Source organism: Eucalyptus grandis, chromosome 5 (genome assembly GCF_016545825.1).
Source record: "Eucalyptus grandis isolate ANBG69807.140 chromosome 5, ASM1654582v1, whole genome shotgun sequence".
NCBI classification, from domain to species: domain Eukaryota; kingdom Viridiplantae; phylum Streptophyta; class Magnoliopsida; order Myrtales; family Myrtaceae; genus Eucalyptus; species Eucalyptus grandis.
Genome location: NC_052616.1, coordinates 26,369,691 through 26,383,173, shown reverse-complemented (window position 1 = coordinate 26,383,173; position 13,483 = coordinate 26,369,691). Strand labels below are relative to the sequence as shown.

The window sequence follows — 13,483 nt, the reverse complement described above, 5'->3', positions numbered from 1 at the left end:
TTCTTCTTCTTCTTCTTCTTCTTTTTATTTTTATTTTATGAAATGCAAATTTATTAGAGATTAAAAAATTATTAGAGATTAAATTTTTGTAGCCCTTACTTGCTAGCCATCAACATTTATTATTCTGGAGTATAGAGGATTTTCAACATAACAAGGGAAGAGTTCAACTTCATCCTAATTTCCTGGAAATAATTGGAGCACCTGATTTTTGGAATGTCACTTTATAAAATGTAAGTATATATAACATTAAAAAATTGTATGTTCACCACAGTGGAAATAAAAGGCTCGAGAATAGGGGTATGCAATCAGACCGGGTATACCCGGTTCCCAGACCGGCCCACCTGAAAAACAGGGTTGGGAACTGGTTCCCAATGAAACCGATCCAAGAACCGGTTATCAAAATTCGAACCGGTTTAAACCGGTTCGGGAACAAGTTCCGAGTGATTATCCACCCGTAAACCGGTTCCCGGATTGATTTTGTAAGTAGAGGTCAAAACCTTTTTTTCTCCCGATTTCTATTCTTACTCCTACTGTGAATCCTGATTTTCCAATCCTATTTTCAATAAATTGAGACGGGCATTTCGTTGGCACGCATATAGTTCTTTTCCTTGAGTCGGCCACTCATGTGAAAACTAGTCTATCGGGTGAAGCCGTTAAGAGTTTCTAATGCATCGACTCGAGAATTTGACCGGGACGACCTTTCTACCGAGCTAATCTGCAAGGCTCATTACGGCACAATTAAAAATCGATTAGAGATCGGAGATAGATCGACTCGACGAGGCATGTGATCGGGCGTGGGTGATTCCACCGATTGCACAATTCTTGTCGACGGCAAGACCGGACCGACTTTTTCGTTGATTGGGTACCATGTGTTCGTATTTGAAACATTGAGATTTCCCCGACAACCGAAAGTCGCCAATGTTTCAAAGATGTACATTGTGGCTTGAGATGATGACTCAACCACATGTCAAATGAAAAATTTCTAAAGGCTACCCGGTAGGTTGGGCGCTAGTATCGTGCCAAAGTGAAATTAACCATGGGATTGAGATTGAATTCGAAATTGGAAATCGGGTGTGTCACAAATCGTTTTAGGATCATTAATTCATCTTCGGAAGATTTTTCATGCAAGCCGAGTTTTTCGGCAAATTAATCAAGGTATGGCTAATTTGGCTCGAGAAATTAGTAGGCCCACTTTTTGGTCGTACTTTTGGGACTTAAGTTGGTTTTTATGGACAAGTGAAGATGTGAATTGAAGTGTAGTGACATCGGATTAATTTTATGAACTTCACTTGACTCAATGGAAGAGAATCATGTGGAATTGAAGAATTTGTTGTACGAGATCTTATGCCTTGCGAAAATGGAATTGCACCACCTCGGAGATGTTGTGGAGGATTTGAATTAGTGGAGTGTGGCGACATCATCAGGTGATGTCATGGTGGAGGCCAAATCAATGAGAGCCTGACAAGTGTCGCAAGCCAATTAGCTCACCAAAAGTGGGGGTGTCACATCAAGCCTTTCTTCTTCCTTGAATCAAGGAGTTGTGTTGGAACTTGGAGGGAGGAGAGAGAGAACCGAACGGAACCAGCAGCCTCGACCGCCCCCTTCGTCCGTCGCTAGACCGCCCGTTCGTCGTCGCCGGAGCCGCTCGTCGCCATTGCCGCCGCTTGCCTTCCGTCTCCCTCTCTCCCCTGCCGTTCGACCGTCTATCCTCCTTCTTTGGTGTGCCTTGAAAGCTTCGAAACCCAGCAGTAAATCCGAGCAGCCATGGCCGTCGCACGTCGCCAGCCGGAGATCCTCGCCTGTCGCCGAAGCTCGCCGCTGTCGCCGTACGTCCGCCGTTCGCCGCTCCGCTCGCCCGCGTGTGCTGCTCCACCTTCGCCCCCTCCGTCTGCTGCTCGAGATCGCAGGTCTGGTCGGCCGTCGGACAGAAGCAGCAGCCGACGCCGCCAGGAGCCGTCGCTCGCCGGAGTCGCCGTCCTCGCCCCGCGTCGTCTCGCCGCCGAGCTGCCGTCCTCGCGCGCTGCTGCTGGCCGCGCGTCTTGGTGGTATTCTCGCCCAGCTCGTCGTCCCGAGCTGCTATTCAGCTTGCGCAGGAGCTGCCGGGGCTCCCTCTGGCCACCGTGAGGCCTCGCCTAGCCGCCGCCTCGCCCATCCGAGCCACCGGTAGTCCTCCTCCGCCGTTCCTTTGCCCATTCCGGCGCCGGATCTGCTCCCTCTCGGCCCCGATCAGCAGCAAACAGAGAAGAGGAAAATGGGTATGGCAGCCCCTTCGTGGGCCGTTTTGGCCGCCTTCCCGAGCTCGGATCCTCGGCCCGCCTTGAGGAAAGTCGATCCTCGCGTCGTCCTCGTCGTTTTGATCCGCTCGGCTCACTAATCCGGTGAGTTTAACTAATCAGGGTTAATGATGCTTTATGGGTGCTTAGTTTATGTTAAGTGTTATTAGGTGGTTAGTTTAGTTTATTTAAGTGTAAATTATATTAAGGTATTTGATTAACTTAAATTGTGTTTAATTTAAGGTTAAGTGAGTGGTTATATTAATATAAACTGTTATGTGACATAAAAGAATTTACTTTTGATTTATTTAAATATTTCGAAATTGTTTAATAATTTAATAATATTATATTATTCGAAATTATTAAAATATTGTTATTTAATTATTTTCGGAATAAATTTAATTAATTATTAAATTCCGAAAATTTTGTTAAGACCCTAAATTCTCAGAATTTCGTGCCGGTATTTCTGTGTAGTCAGATTTTGAAATTGATGATTGGCTATTATAAATTGAGTGTGGATTGTGAAAAGTATGGATTTTATTTAGAAAATTCCAAGTGTCGAGTTTGACATTGAAATTGGATTGTTAATGGTTAATATCGTAATTGGATTATGTGAGTGAAATGTAAAGTATCTAGGGATCGGTATCGAATTGTCGTGTGCTAGTTGAAATGCTCGGGTCGTAGTAGTGGCGAGACCGACTGGATCCTTATTCTACTAGAAATGCCGTCAAGAGCGTGACGTGGCTTGGTCGCAGTAGTGGCGAGACCGACTGGACATTTATTCTTCTAGAAATGCCGTCAAGAGAATGACGTGGTTGGGTCGCAGTAGTGGCGAGACCGACTGGACCTTTATTCTTCTAGAAATGCCGTAATGTTAGTAAATAGCCGACCCGCGAGTAGGCTATGCCCTTGTGTGGCAGTGAATAATAATTGGAATGCGTGCTAAGTGCGATCGTGATTTATATGAAAGTGATAGCGTTCCAATTGTTTGAATTATTATTACTACCTGAGATTGTGTGATACAAATTGTGCTAACTTGCAGGAAGGAATTGAGGCAAGGTAAGTTCCACTGTGTGATGTGGCTAGGCCACCCTTGGCGTATTTTCTTTCTAATAGGGGTTTAGGGGTTGAATTTGTGAGACATCGTCTCATCCCGATGTGGGATTAAAATTTCAGGTCCCCAGTGGACGGAGCGACCGAGATAGCTTTGGTTGGCCTTGAGGAGTTGCGGAGGTGAAGTCATAAGATGGGAGAATGTGTCCGACTTGTAGATCGTAGTACAATTCCTTTTTAAGAGCCGGTCTTTGTAGATTTTGGCCGTAGACCTCATTTGTAATTCTGTTGAATTAGTAAAGTGTTATGTTGTGGTTTTGCTTCCTGCTTTTCTATCCCGTATTTTTTTGTCAGGGGTTTTATAATACGTTCCGCTTGCGCATTAATAAATGAATGGGGTCGGCGACACTACCTGGGAACGTCGCATTTGATCGACCGCAGTGGGATGTGCGCGCGCTCGGGGTTCGGGGCGTGACACCTACAATCACACGACATTTTTTCTCTTGGCTCTCTCAAACGCGCACGGCACTCTTCCTTTGTCATTCCTCTTTCTCACTTGCTTCCCTCCCTCATCGGCTCCCTCTCGCACCATCTGATGGATGGACGATGTTCGTCACCTCCAAATTCTTGCGTATCACATGGATTGGCTAGCCTAATTTCTCTTTTATAGGAGGAGTTATGGTTGCATAAATAAGTAACTTCATGTAATAGTTGTGGGAATAAGACTAATATTAGACCCATATTTGTTGCTAATTATTTGCCTTATAATTTTATTTATTATAATTAGCCCCGTGGATCCTTAATTTTTCGTTTAGTCAAAAAGTTCATGTATTTATTTATTACAATTGCTTAATATTTCAATATAAATTATAAGGATTATGCTGTTTTCTCGCCTATTAATATGAAATTCAAAATCGTATAGGATATCGGGAGATTGCAAAATAGGTTCCAATGAAAATTGGGGTTGACCCTAGAACCGGATTGAAAAAATAGGGTGAGTCGGGTAAACGGTCCAATACAAACATGATTGGGTATAAGGTCTAAAAAATGAGAACTGGTTATAACAGGATCGGGTACATGGTCCAGATCTAGACCCTACCTACCTTGGACCCGATCACCCCTACTTGAGAAGATTAAAGACGCTCTCGCTTTCAAAAGGACACTCACTAAGAATCGAAATTCTTAGGAAAATAAAGATAGCATGATTGCGTGTAACTATAAAATTCCATGCTATTGCTCTTTTTCTAAGGATTACAAATTTCCCACTGGTCACCAACCAAAGAAATACCAATTTAAAAATATTGATGATTTTTAAGGTTTTGGTGATATCACCCCCATAACATATTCAATTAAAATCTTATAGGGAGGTAATCTAACAAGAACAGGAAAGTCCGCCGCTCGAAAAATGTGAACAAATTGATCAAAAAGAAGAAGACAAAGATGAAGCAAGTTTACAATATCCCATACCTACGCTGATTCTTTTCTTTATATTGTGCAATTTTTTGCAATGTAATTACCCATGTTTTTTTTATAAACTCATTATTATATACATTTAAAAATCTTTCTTTTGCGTAAATAAATCAAAAGAAAAATTTTCATCCTATTACATGATGTAAATAATGTAACAAAGAAGAAGCTCCAGGGAATTATCTCCAACTCGTTGTTATAATAATTAACGAGTTTGTGATATTAGAGTTTCTGTAGGAAATCAATCTTCAATTTTGAATCTTGCAATTATTTCCTATTTTAAACCAACTCAAATTATGAAAGAACTTCTCACTTCTCAGTGCACTCTCAAAAACGAGTGGACAATATTTTTTCCAAGTTTGTGATAAACTCATTATCATATACATTTACAAATCTTTCTTTTGTTAAAAAAGAATTAAAAACATTTAGTTTTGTTCCAGCCCTCTAAAGTTCCGTCCTACTACATGATGAAAACAATGTAACAAATTAGGAAATAAATCTTGAATCTTGAAATTATTTCCTATTTTCTACTAATCTTAACCTGACTCAAATTAGGAAAGAACCTCTCACTTCCTCAGCACACTCTCGAAACTTGTCTACAAAGCCATCCCAATTCCAACGGTAAACTAACCACATATTTCCCTCTCTCTCTCTATGCCTCCAAGTCCTTGTCGTCCTCTGTCTTTCTACTCCCTCTCCAACGTTGTCTCTCTCTCTCTTTCGCTCTCTCTCTGAATTTCTCTGCACCTTGTTGCCCCTCTGTTGTTCTCACGAAGCACTTTCCTGTTTCTTTCACCACAAACCCATGGAGCACGTCGATTTGTTGGCACCCAAAACGCCTCCCATCAGCGAAGTCCTGAGAGGCGATGTCCACTCGCCATTGTCAATGGACTCTTTGTCGTCCCGCGATTCTTATCCGCAGGATCACGAGAAGAAGAAACCTATTGGCGACCACCTGAGAAGCAAGGTCCACTCGCCGGAGTCGATGGACTCTTCATCATGCCTTTCTTATCTGCAAGATCAGGAGAAGAATGGCGACGAAGGGGCCGCAGGTATTTCATCTGCAGGAGTGGTGGCGTCTCGCGAGTTCTTCCTCCTTGTGCCTGATCAGAATACGAAGGAAGTCGGCCACCCTCGTCAAGAAATCGTTCCTGCCCAACTGAAGCGAAAATCCATGGCCTCACTTGCCGATCCGGAAACCTTTATTGTGGAGAAGACGGCGAAGTACAAAAGAACGCAGAGGGGAAAGGACGAGGCCTCAGGATGTGATGCCGAGGAAGTTTCCACAGAGTTGACGCTGCTCTTCGACCCTTATAAGATCAAGAAGAGGCTTACGCAAAGCGATCTCGGCCACCTGTCGAGGCTCTTGATCGGGCGGGACTTTGTGAAGAGCCACTTTCTCCGATGGATGAGCGAGGAGACAGTGCGGCAAGTCGAGAGCAGCAAGGGGGCTGACGTCATCGTGAGGGACATGGACACGTGCTCTGAGCATCGACTGGTGTTCGTGTTCTGGGCGTCGTCTGGGTCCTACGTCCTCAAGGGGGTTGGATCAAGGAGTTCGTGAAACGGAGGGGGTTGGCTGTTGGCGACGAGGTCGGCATATATTGGGAGCCTAGTGCTAGCAAGTTCCACTTTAGCCTTCTTCACAAGGCGAATTAGGCTTGATCTTGAATCAGTATTGCTTTCTTTTTTTTTTTTTTACCTATAGGAAAAATTTTGATCTCTAGAAAAGGATATTAGTGATGGAAATCTTTTGTATGCAATCAAACTATCTCTCAGAAATTCTATTCTTGGTCAGTGCTTCTTTTGAAACCCAGTTCTATCTTTAATTTTGTTGTGTGAGTTTTCACTGTGGTAATATCTTCGAATGAGTATAGTTGATTAATGTAGATTGGCAACGACTGACCTTCTTAATCCTGTCAGAGCACAAATTTTAAATGATTCTTTTTTTAAGACAAATTCATATTTGCTTATGATTTTGGAGTTGAATTTTGTAATGACGGTCGCATTACTGGGTAAGTCGCTGTTTCATCAAGATGTTCCTACTGAGCTGTCCAAATCAACAGCTCAGATGTTTTGCCATAGCATAGGATATCAAAAGGAACCAAAGTTAACTTCTTGTAGCTTTCTCCAGCTTTGGCCTTGAACTTCTACATTCCTGCCTGCACAGCTTAATATTTTGTTGTATTTCAAGTATGTGGCATGTCCATATTTGATCATCATGAAAAAGTCACCCGCTTCTAAAGATCCAAAAGATAGCCATTGACTTTGTATCATTTCGAAAAGTGAGCAATCAATATGGATTTTAGCTTCTCACTTCCAAGCAAAGGCAGTTTGTCTGTTTGTTTGTCTTTAACATTAATTTATTGGTTTTAGGAAATCCCTTTAAGTGTTTTTTCGGGATCAAATGTGCAATAAAATAGCTTTGATGAAACGGAAGAGGAGAGATCAAAAGAAAATTGTTGATGTATCAATAATTTGAAAATTTTCCAAGAGTAGTTTGGAGTTAATCAAAAGGTTATCATTGAGATTCAAGTACTTTCCATGTATAAGATTTCCCTTGTGACTTCAATCTAGAGAGGGCAGTTTTTCATGAACTCTCTGTCACCAACATGTAAATTTAATTATCTGTCTAATGCCAAAATATGAAAAAATAGAAGTAATAACAAAAAAAAAAGCTCTAACCCACAATTCATCACACTCGCTCACTCTACCAGAATAGAAAGGTTCGTTGATTGCACCGATTTAACAACACCGATGCCAGCTCCATTGAGATTTGGCTCCGTGTATAGTTTTCTTACAATTGTAGTTAGCTCGGGGGAGGGGGAGAGAGGTGATCTAAGATCGACAAGATCGGCACTAGAAGGGGAGTACCGTTCTTCAGGAAGTAATCCCAGTGTCTAAATCCAATGAAAGTGAATCAAGTCAATCTCACTTTCCTAATGTTTATTTGCCGGGAAAAGTGTCAAAAAAGTCATAAACCTTTTGTCTTTTGCCGATTTAATCCTAAACCTTTTTTTTTGTGCCGATTTAATTCTAAACATTTTTAGATTGTGCCAATTCAGTCCTTTCCGGCTAATTTTGGCCGAATTTTGCTGATTGGACGTCGACTGGCTAACGTGGCCCGATCGGCACTGACGTAGACAACTTTTAATAATATTTTTAAATTTTTGAATTTTTTTTTTCTTTTTCTTCTTTTCTTCTCCTCTTCTTCCTCCAACCGGTCACCGGACGTCGACGACCGGGCAAAGGCGAGGTGGCCTCACCAACCACCTCGCGTGGTCGCCCTCGAGGCCTGGGCAGCGAGACTCGTCCTTGCCGGATCTGGCGAGGGCGCAATGGAGGACGGCATCGAGCGGCAGAGTTGTAGCAATGCTCTCACGTGGCCAAGGTTTCCTCAGCTTGTCTAAGAGAGGACTCTCTCTCTCTCTCTCTCTCTCAGGTCCCACCCAGATTGAACGCCCTCAGATCTCAAACCGAATCCTTGAAGAACAATCCAAGACATGCATAGTAAACACGAAGCTTGTGCGACGGACGACCGCGAGCTCCGACCTGGTCCGACCAACGCAAGGCACAATAAAGGATCGAGGCCTACCGGAGCTTCGATGCTTGAAACCAGTACAGCTGTAGGTTTGACGGCCGAGGTTCAGGTGCGGGGGTCGGCGGTCTACCCCTCCGACTCTCTCCCCCAGCTCGAACCCCCTCACTCGCCGAGATCCGGCGAGCTAGCGAGGCTCGCCCTTGCCGGCCATGGGCAGGCTCGATCCTCGCCAGATCTGGCGAGGGCAAGCCTCGCTGCCCAGGCCTCGAGGGCAGCCTCGTGGCCACTGGCGACGTGGCCAGCGAGGTCAACCTCGACCTCGTCGCCATCGCCTCGGCGATCGCCAGGTTCGGTGGACCGGGCTGGAGGAAGAAGAGGAGAAGAAAAATAAGAATAAAAAAATAAAAATAAAAAAAAAAATAAAACAAAAAAATAAAAAGAAAATAATTCTAAAATATTAAAATATTATTAAAAGTTATCCACATCAACACTGCTCAAGCCACGTCAGCCAGCCGGCGTCCAGTCAGCAAAATCCGACCAAAATTGGCTGAAAATGACTGAATTGGCATAATCTAAAAATGTTTAGGATTAAATCGGCACCAAAAAAAGTTTTAGGACTAAATCGGTACAAAGACAAAAGGTTTATGACTTTTTTTTGGCTCTTTTCCCGTTTTTCTGCACACAAATATGTTTTGTATTCAGACCATGTGGCTCATATAATATGCTGCTAATCACGCTTTTTATCTTATCTTAGTTTCATCAACCAGCAATCACTATCATAATGTACACAAGGGATGACACGACAATGTCCAATGGAGGATAATTCATTCCACGATAGCACAATGTTTATGGTATAAAACTAAAGACTGCTGATTTTTCCCCTTTTTCGCAACATGCTTCAACAAGGCAGAAGCTGCAACAAGATGGATTAGTTCTACAACCGCCAATGTTCTACATCTATCCCTATGGATTAGTACCGTCACAATTAAGGAAAGAATTCCATACACTCAGATGCCACCCAAATGTAGGTCTTGACACACAAACCAAGATTCACATGCATACATAGACAAACATATTACATTTGTAAATAGTTGTCAACAAACATTGCCAGAGATTACCTCCATCGTTACAACTACCAAACTGCGAAACAAGGACTTTGGTGATTCATGAAATTGCATTTGCTTTGTCCAGACGAAGGTACATCATCACTTAGGGAGCCAAAGGGAACACTAGAGGTTTCATTAGAAGATATGGCAATGATCTGGATGCTTCTCGCTAGGTCTTCTGTAGCATTAGAAGAAGCTCCAACCCATGGTGACAGTGAAATGGGAGATCTTCCCCTTCCTGAGGTAATTTATTAGTTGTCTTAGAATTGATGATTGGGTGCTTGAGTGGTGGCACACTGGATTTACAGTAATCCATTCATCAGTTGCCACGGGTACACACTAGGCTCCACCCTAACTTCATCAGACTTCTTTTTGTTTCCTCATAGCTCCCATTGCTCCCTCAAGTCATCTCTCACTTTGTTTCTTCTTCTTCCGTATTCAAATCCTTAAATCTCGACCCAACTTCAAATCTCTTCTCTCTCTTCTTCTTTTCCGTTTCCTCACAGCTTCCTTTTTTCTTCGCACGTCTCTCGTTTGCTGACGATTCCATCGTCAATCTTGCCCTTGATAACCTTGCCGCCATGCGATCCTTCGGCATTGGACAACTTAGACTGCTCACTCGGGTTCTGCATATGTTTTCTATTAATGCGTCACAGTTGTAACATGTCTATTGTGTTTAGAGATGCATAAACCAGGAAAGTCAATATTTCTTTCGATGATGTGAAACTGCATATGGACCCAGAACCTGTAAATGCATTACTGAAAGAAGCATCTTAATGCAGGGGAAACAGATACCTACTGATACAGCTACCACGAAGGCAAAAATAAAATAGTGCAGCTCAAGCTAGCAGCTAGATCCACTTGACACTCACAGACTCGCTTTTATTTTCACTGAGCATGAGAAGAAAATTTACATGAAGAACTTGAGATCTTTGAAGCGCAAAAGAATTCCAAGATGGGTTCCTTGGAAGAAAGTGTCCTGCCCAAGCAAAGAACCAATTAATAGCATACCCAAGCAACTCTATACATTAGAAATTGAAAAATCGATTTCAGTAAGAGTAACCAACACGAGAAAATATGGGTCTGAGTTCACTGATTATAAGTACAGAGAGGAACTAGGCAAAGAAATAGTACAGGAACGAGCAATTCTGTGGGGTCCAAAAGAATTGAGTGATAGTAGACAACTAAAACAGTAACTGAACCAGAACATGGAATTGCTCTTCTCCCCAAAAAATAAAATTACTCCATCTCTTCCAATCACCAAGCGACACCACATAAACCACAAAACCCCAGTTCCATCGTCAGAGTAATTTCATCGAACTCCCGGTGGGCATAGTGTTCCATGACGAAGAAACAAATCCAAAACAGAGGAAGCGGACAAAGGGTATCGACAACGGACCGAGATGTAAGAGAAAGCCGGGACGACCAAGGACATGGAGTTGGTCTTGGTGGGTCCACATGTGGAGAAGCAGAGGCGGGAAGCCAAGCCGAGGCTGCGCTTCGAGGAAGGGCGAAGGTGGGGACAATGCCCATCGCTCTGCCGCAGTCTCAAAGCACGTCCTGGAGGCAAGCCTCCTTGTCCTCCGTCTCGAACCTCTGCTGGGGCTGGTTGGCCACACTCTTCCAGCCTTGGCCAAAGGCTTCGCCGCCTGAGGCGGCGGCGGTGGTCGCCAACTGGCACAAAAGAAAGAGTCAAATGAAGTCAGAGTAGGCCAACGTGTACACGTAACTATGAATGGACTATTATAGATCTTACATGGCATTGACCAAGCACGTGCAGGGCCTAACAGTTAGGGGCGAGCATCAGTCCAAGATCAACCCTGCCGGTCCTAGTCCGGTTCTCAGGAAAATTGGATTGGTCCTAGAATTCTTGGACCAGCACTGTGTAGGTTGGTACTCGGTTCTGAAAGTTCCAGGTGAGTTTAACCCTAACTATATATAATATATTACTTATAATTTTTTATATATAGAGAAAACCTTAAAATAAACGGAGTCGATAATATTAAACAATTCTTTAGTGAAGAGTTCAAATAATTTCACATTATTCTTTAATAACTTAGATTTTTAATATCTTTTACGGGGTCAATAGTCATAATTTACGAATGAGGAAAATATTTTTATGAGGAGTCCTCACAACGTCTAAAAAGGCATAAATAGCTCCTTATGGCATCATCCTCTAATATTCATTCTCTCTTGTCTTATTTGTCATCTTAGTCTTCAATTTGCCAAAATCGAAAAAAACAGCTTCTCTGTTCATCACTTGACACTCGCCTCGCTCGCTTTAGGTCACTCGTGTTGCTCGCTGCTCGATGCTTGCTTAGTTTGTTTCTTCCCGCTCAACATTCAATACTCATTGTGTTCAATGCTCACCCCACTTGACCCTCATCACTTGCCTTTCTTAGCTAATCTCACTTATCATCAAACCCATTTGGTTGGTATGGTCATCAGTTGCCTTTTAAGGAGTACAAAAAATGAAATAAAAAATTATTGGTTAGTCCTCAATCGCTTTTTTAAGGAGTACAAAAAATGGAATAAAAAATTATTGATTGGTCATGGGTTGACCTTGAAACTAGACCGAACCCATTGGATCAGTTTTGTCTTCAATCGCTTTTTTAAAGAGTACAAAAAATAAAATAAAAAATTATCAATTGGTCTCGGGTTGACCCTAGAATCGGATTGAACCCATTGGGTTGGCCCGGTCTTCGGTCTCAAGCTCAATAGGGTTGGTCCTTGATCCTAAAAATTGATGACCAACAATGTGCGAGTTGATCCTAGAGTTAGGAGGTGGACCAGCCCAACCCAAACCATGCTCACCCCTACTAACAGTTGAGGTGTTACCAATTATCATTTTTTTTCTTTGATTCAGTTTGGTTTATTTTTGTGAAAAATAAAAATATGAAATTATTTTTATAAATATAATTACTTATATTGTTTAAAAATATGTATTAAATAATTTTTTCATCATCAACACCAATCACAAAAAATAAAAAAATCATCAACACCAATTATGGCAAACAAGTTTGATAGTAATACGAATTTTTTCGTTCATTTATTTTTTCTACATAAGCGATTAATGTTAGAAAAATAATTTTTAAATCATCTATTTTTTAAGAAATAAATGGAGCCTTAATTTATATGTATTTTGATCTTCCTATCCTCTTTGTTGTTTATCCCCGCTTATTATATTTTTCACTTTTCCTTTTTACTTAAGTAAATAATTATATCTAAATATTTTCACTAACGGTAAAAATATTTATTTTTTATTTATTTTTTGAGAGATATAAACAATCATTTATAAAAAAATTTAAATTGTTCATTTTTCATACAACAAAGAGAACCTATTTAAATTATGGCACATTCTCTCTCTCTCTCTCTCTCTCTTTTGTTTTTTTTTTTTTTTTTTTATAGCAAATGCAACTTTATTAGAAGTTGAACTTTTGTAGTCCTTACTTGCTAGTCATCAACATGTATTGTTCTGGACTACAAAGGATTTTCGATACAGGGAAGAATTCAATTTCATCCCAATTTCTGAGAAATAATTCAAGCATCTAGTCTAGTGGAACACCACTTTATAAAATGTAAATATATATAACATTAAATTTTTAATATTCACAACAGTGGGAAAAAACTCAAAAAAAAAAAAAAAAAATCTAAAACACTCTCACTTTTCCAAGGAAAATAGGGAGTTGTAACAATAAAACTCCATACTATCACTCTTTTTCTAAATATTACAAATTTCCCAAAAAGATGTGAACAAATTGATAAAAAAATAAAAAATAAAAAGAAGAAGACAAAGACAAAACAAGCTTACAGTTTCATATACCAACGCCATCTCTTTTCTTTATTTTGTATCAATTTTTCACAAATTAACTGGCTGTATTTTTTCTATAAACTCATTATTATATACGTTTAAAAAAAATTTCTTTGGGAAAAATAAATCAAAAAAATTTCCAGCCTTTTAAAATTCCGTCCTATAATTACATTCTTTAATTAATGTAACAAAAAGAAAAAGCTCCGGGAAATTATCTCCAACTCATTATTAT

At 41.1% G+C, this 13,483-nt stretch overlaps 1 protein-coding gene across 1 annotated transcript; it reads right to left on the bottom strand.

The window, feature by feature from the left end:
- Positions 1-9,364: 9,364 nt before the first annotated feature.
- LOC120293145 lies at positions 9,365-11,122 on the bottom strand. The gene is made up of 3 exons (XM_039311958.1): positions 10,840-11,122; positions 10,355-10,419; positions 9,365-10,066 (listed from the first exon to the last, which is right to left on the bottom strand). Exons 1-3 carry the CDS (start codon positions 10,873-10,875, stop codon positions 9,853-9,855), a joined length of 315 nt encoding a protein of 104 aa, XP_039167892.1. The 5' UTR covers positions 10,876-11,122; the 3' UTR covers positions 9,365-9,852.
- Positions 11,123-13,483: the final 2,361 nt, after the last annotated feature.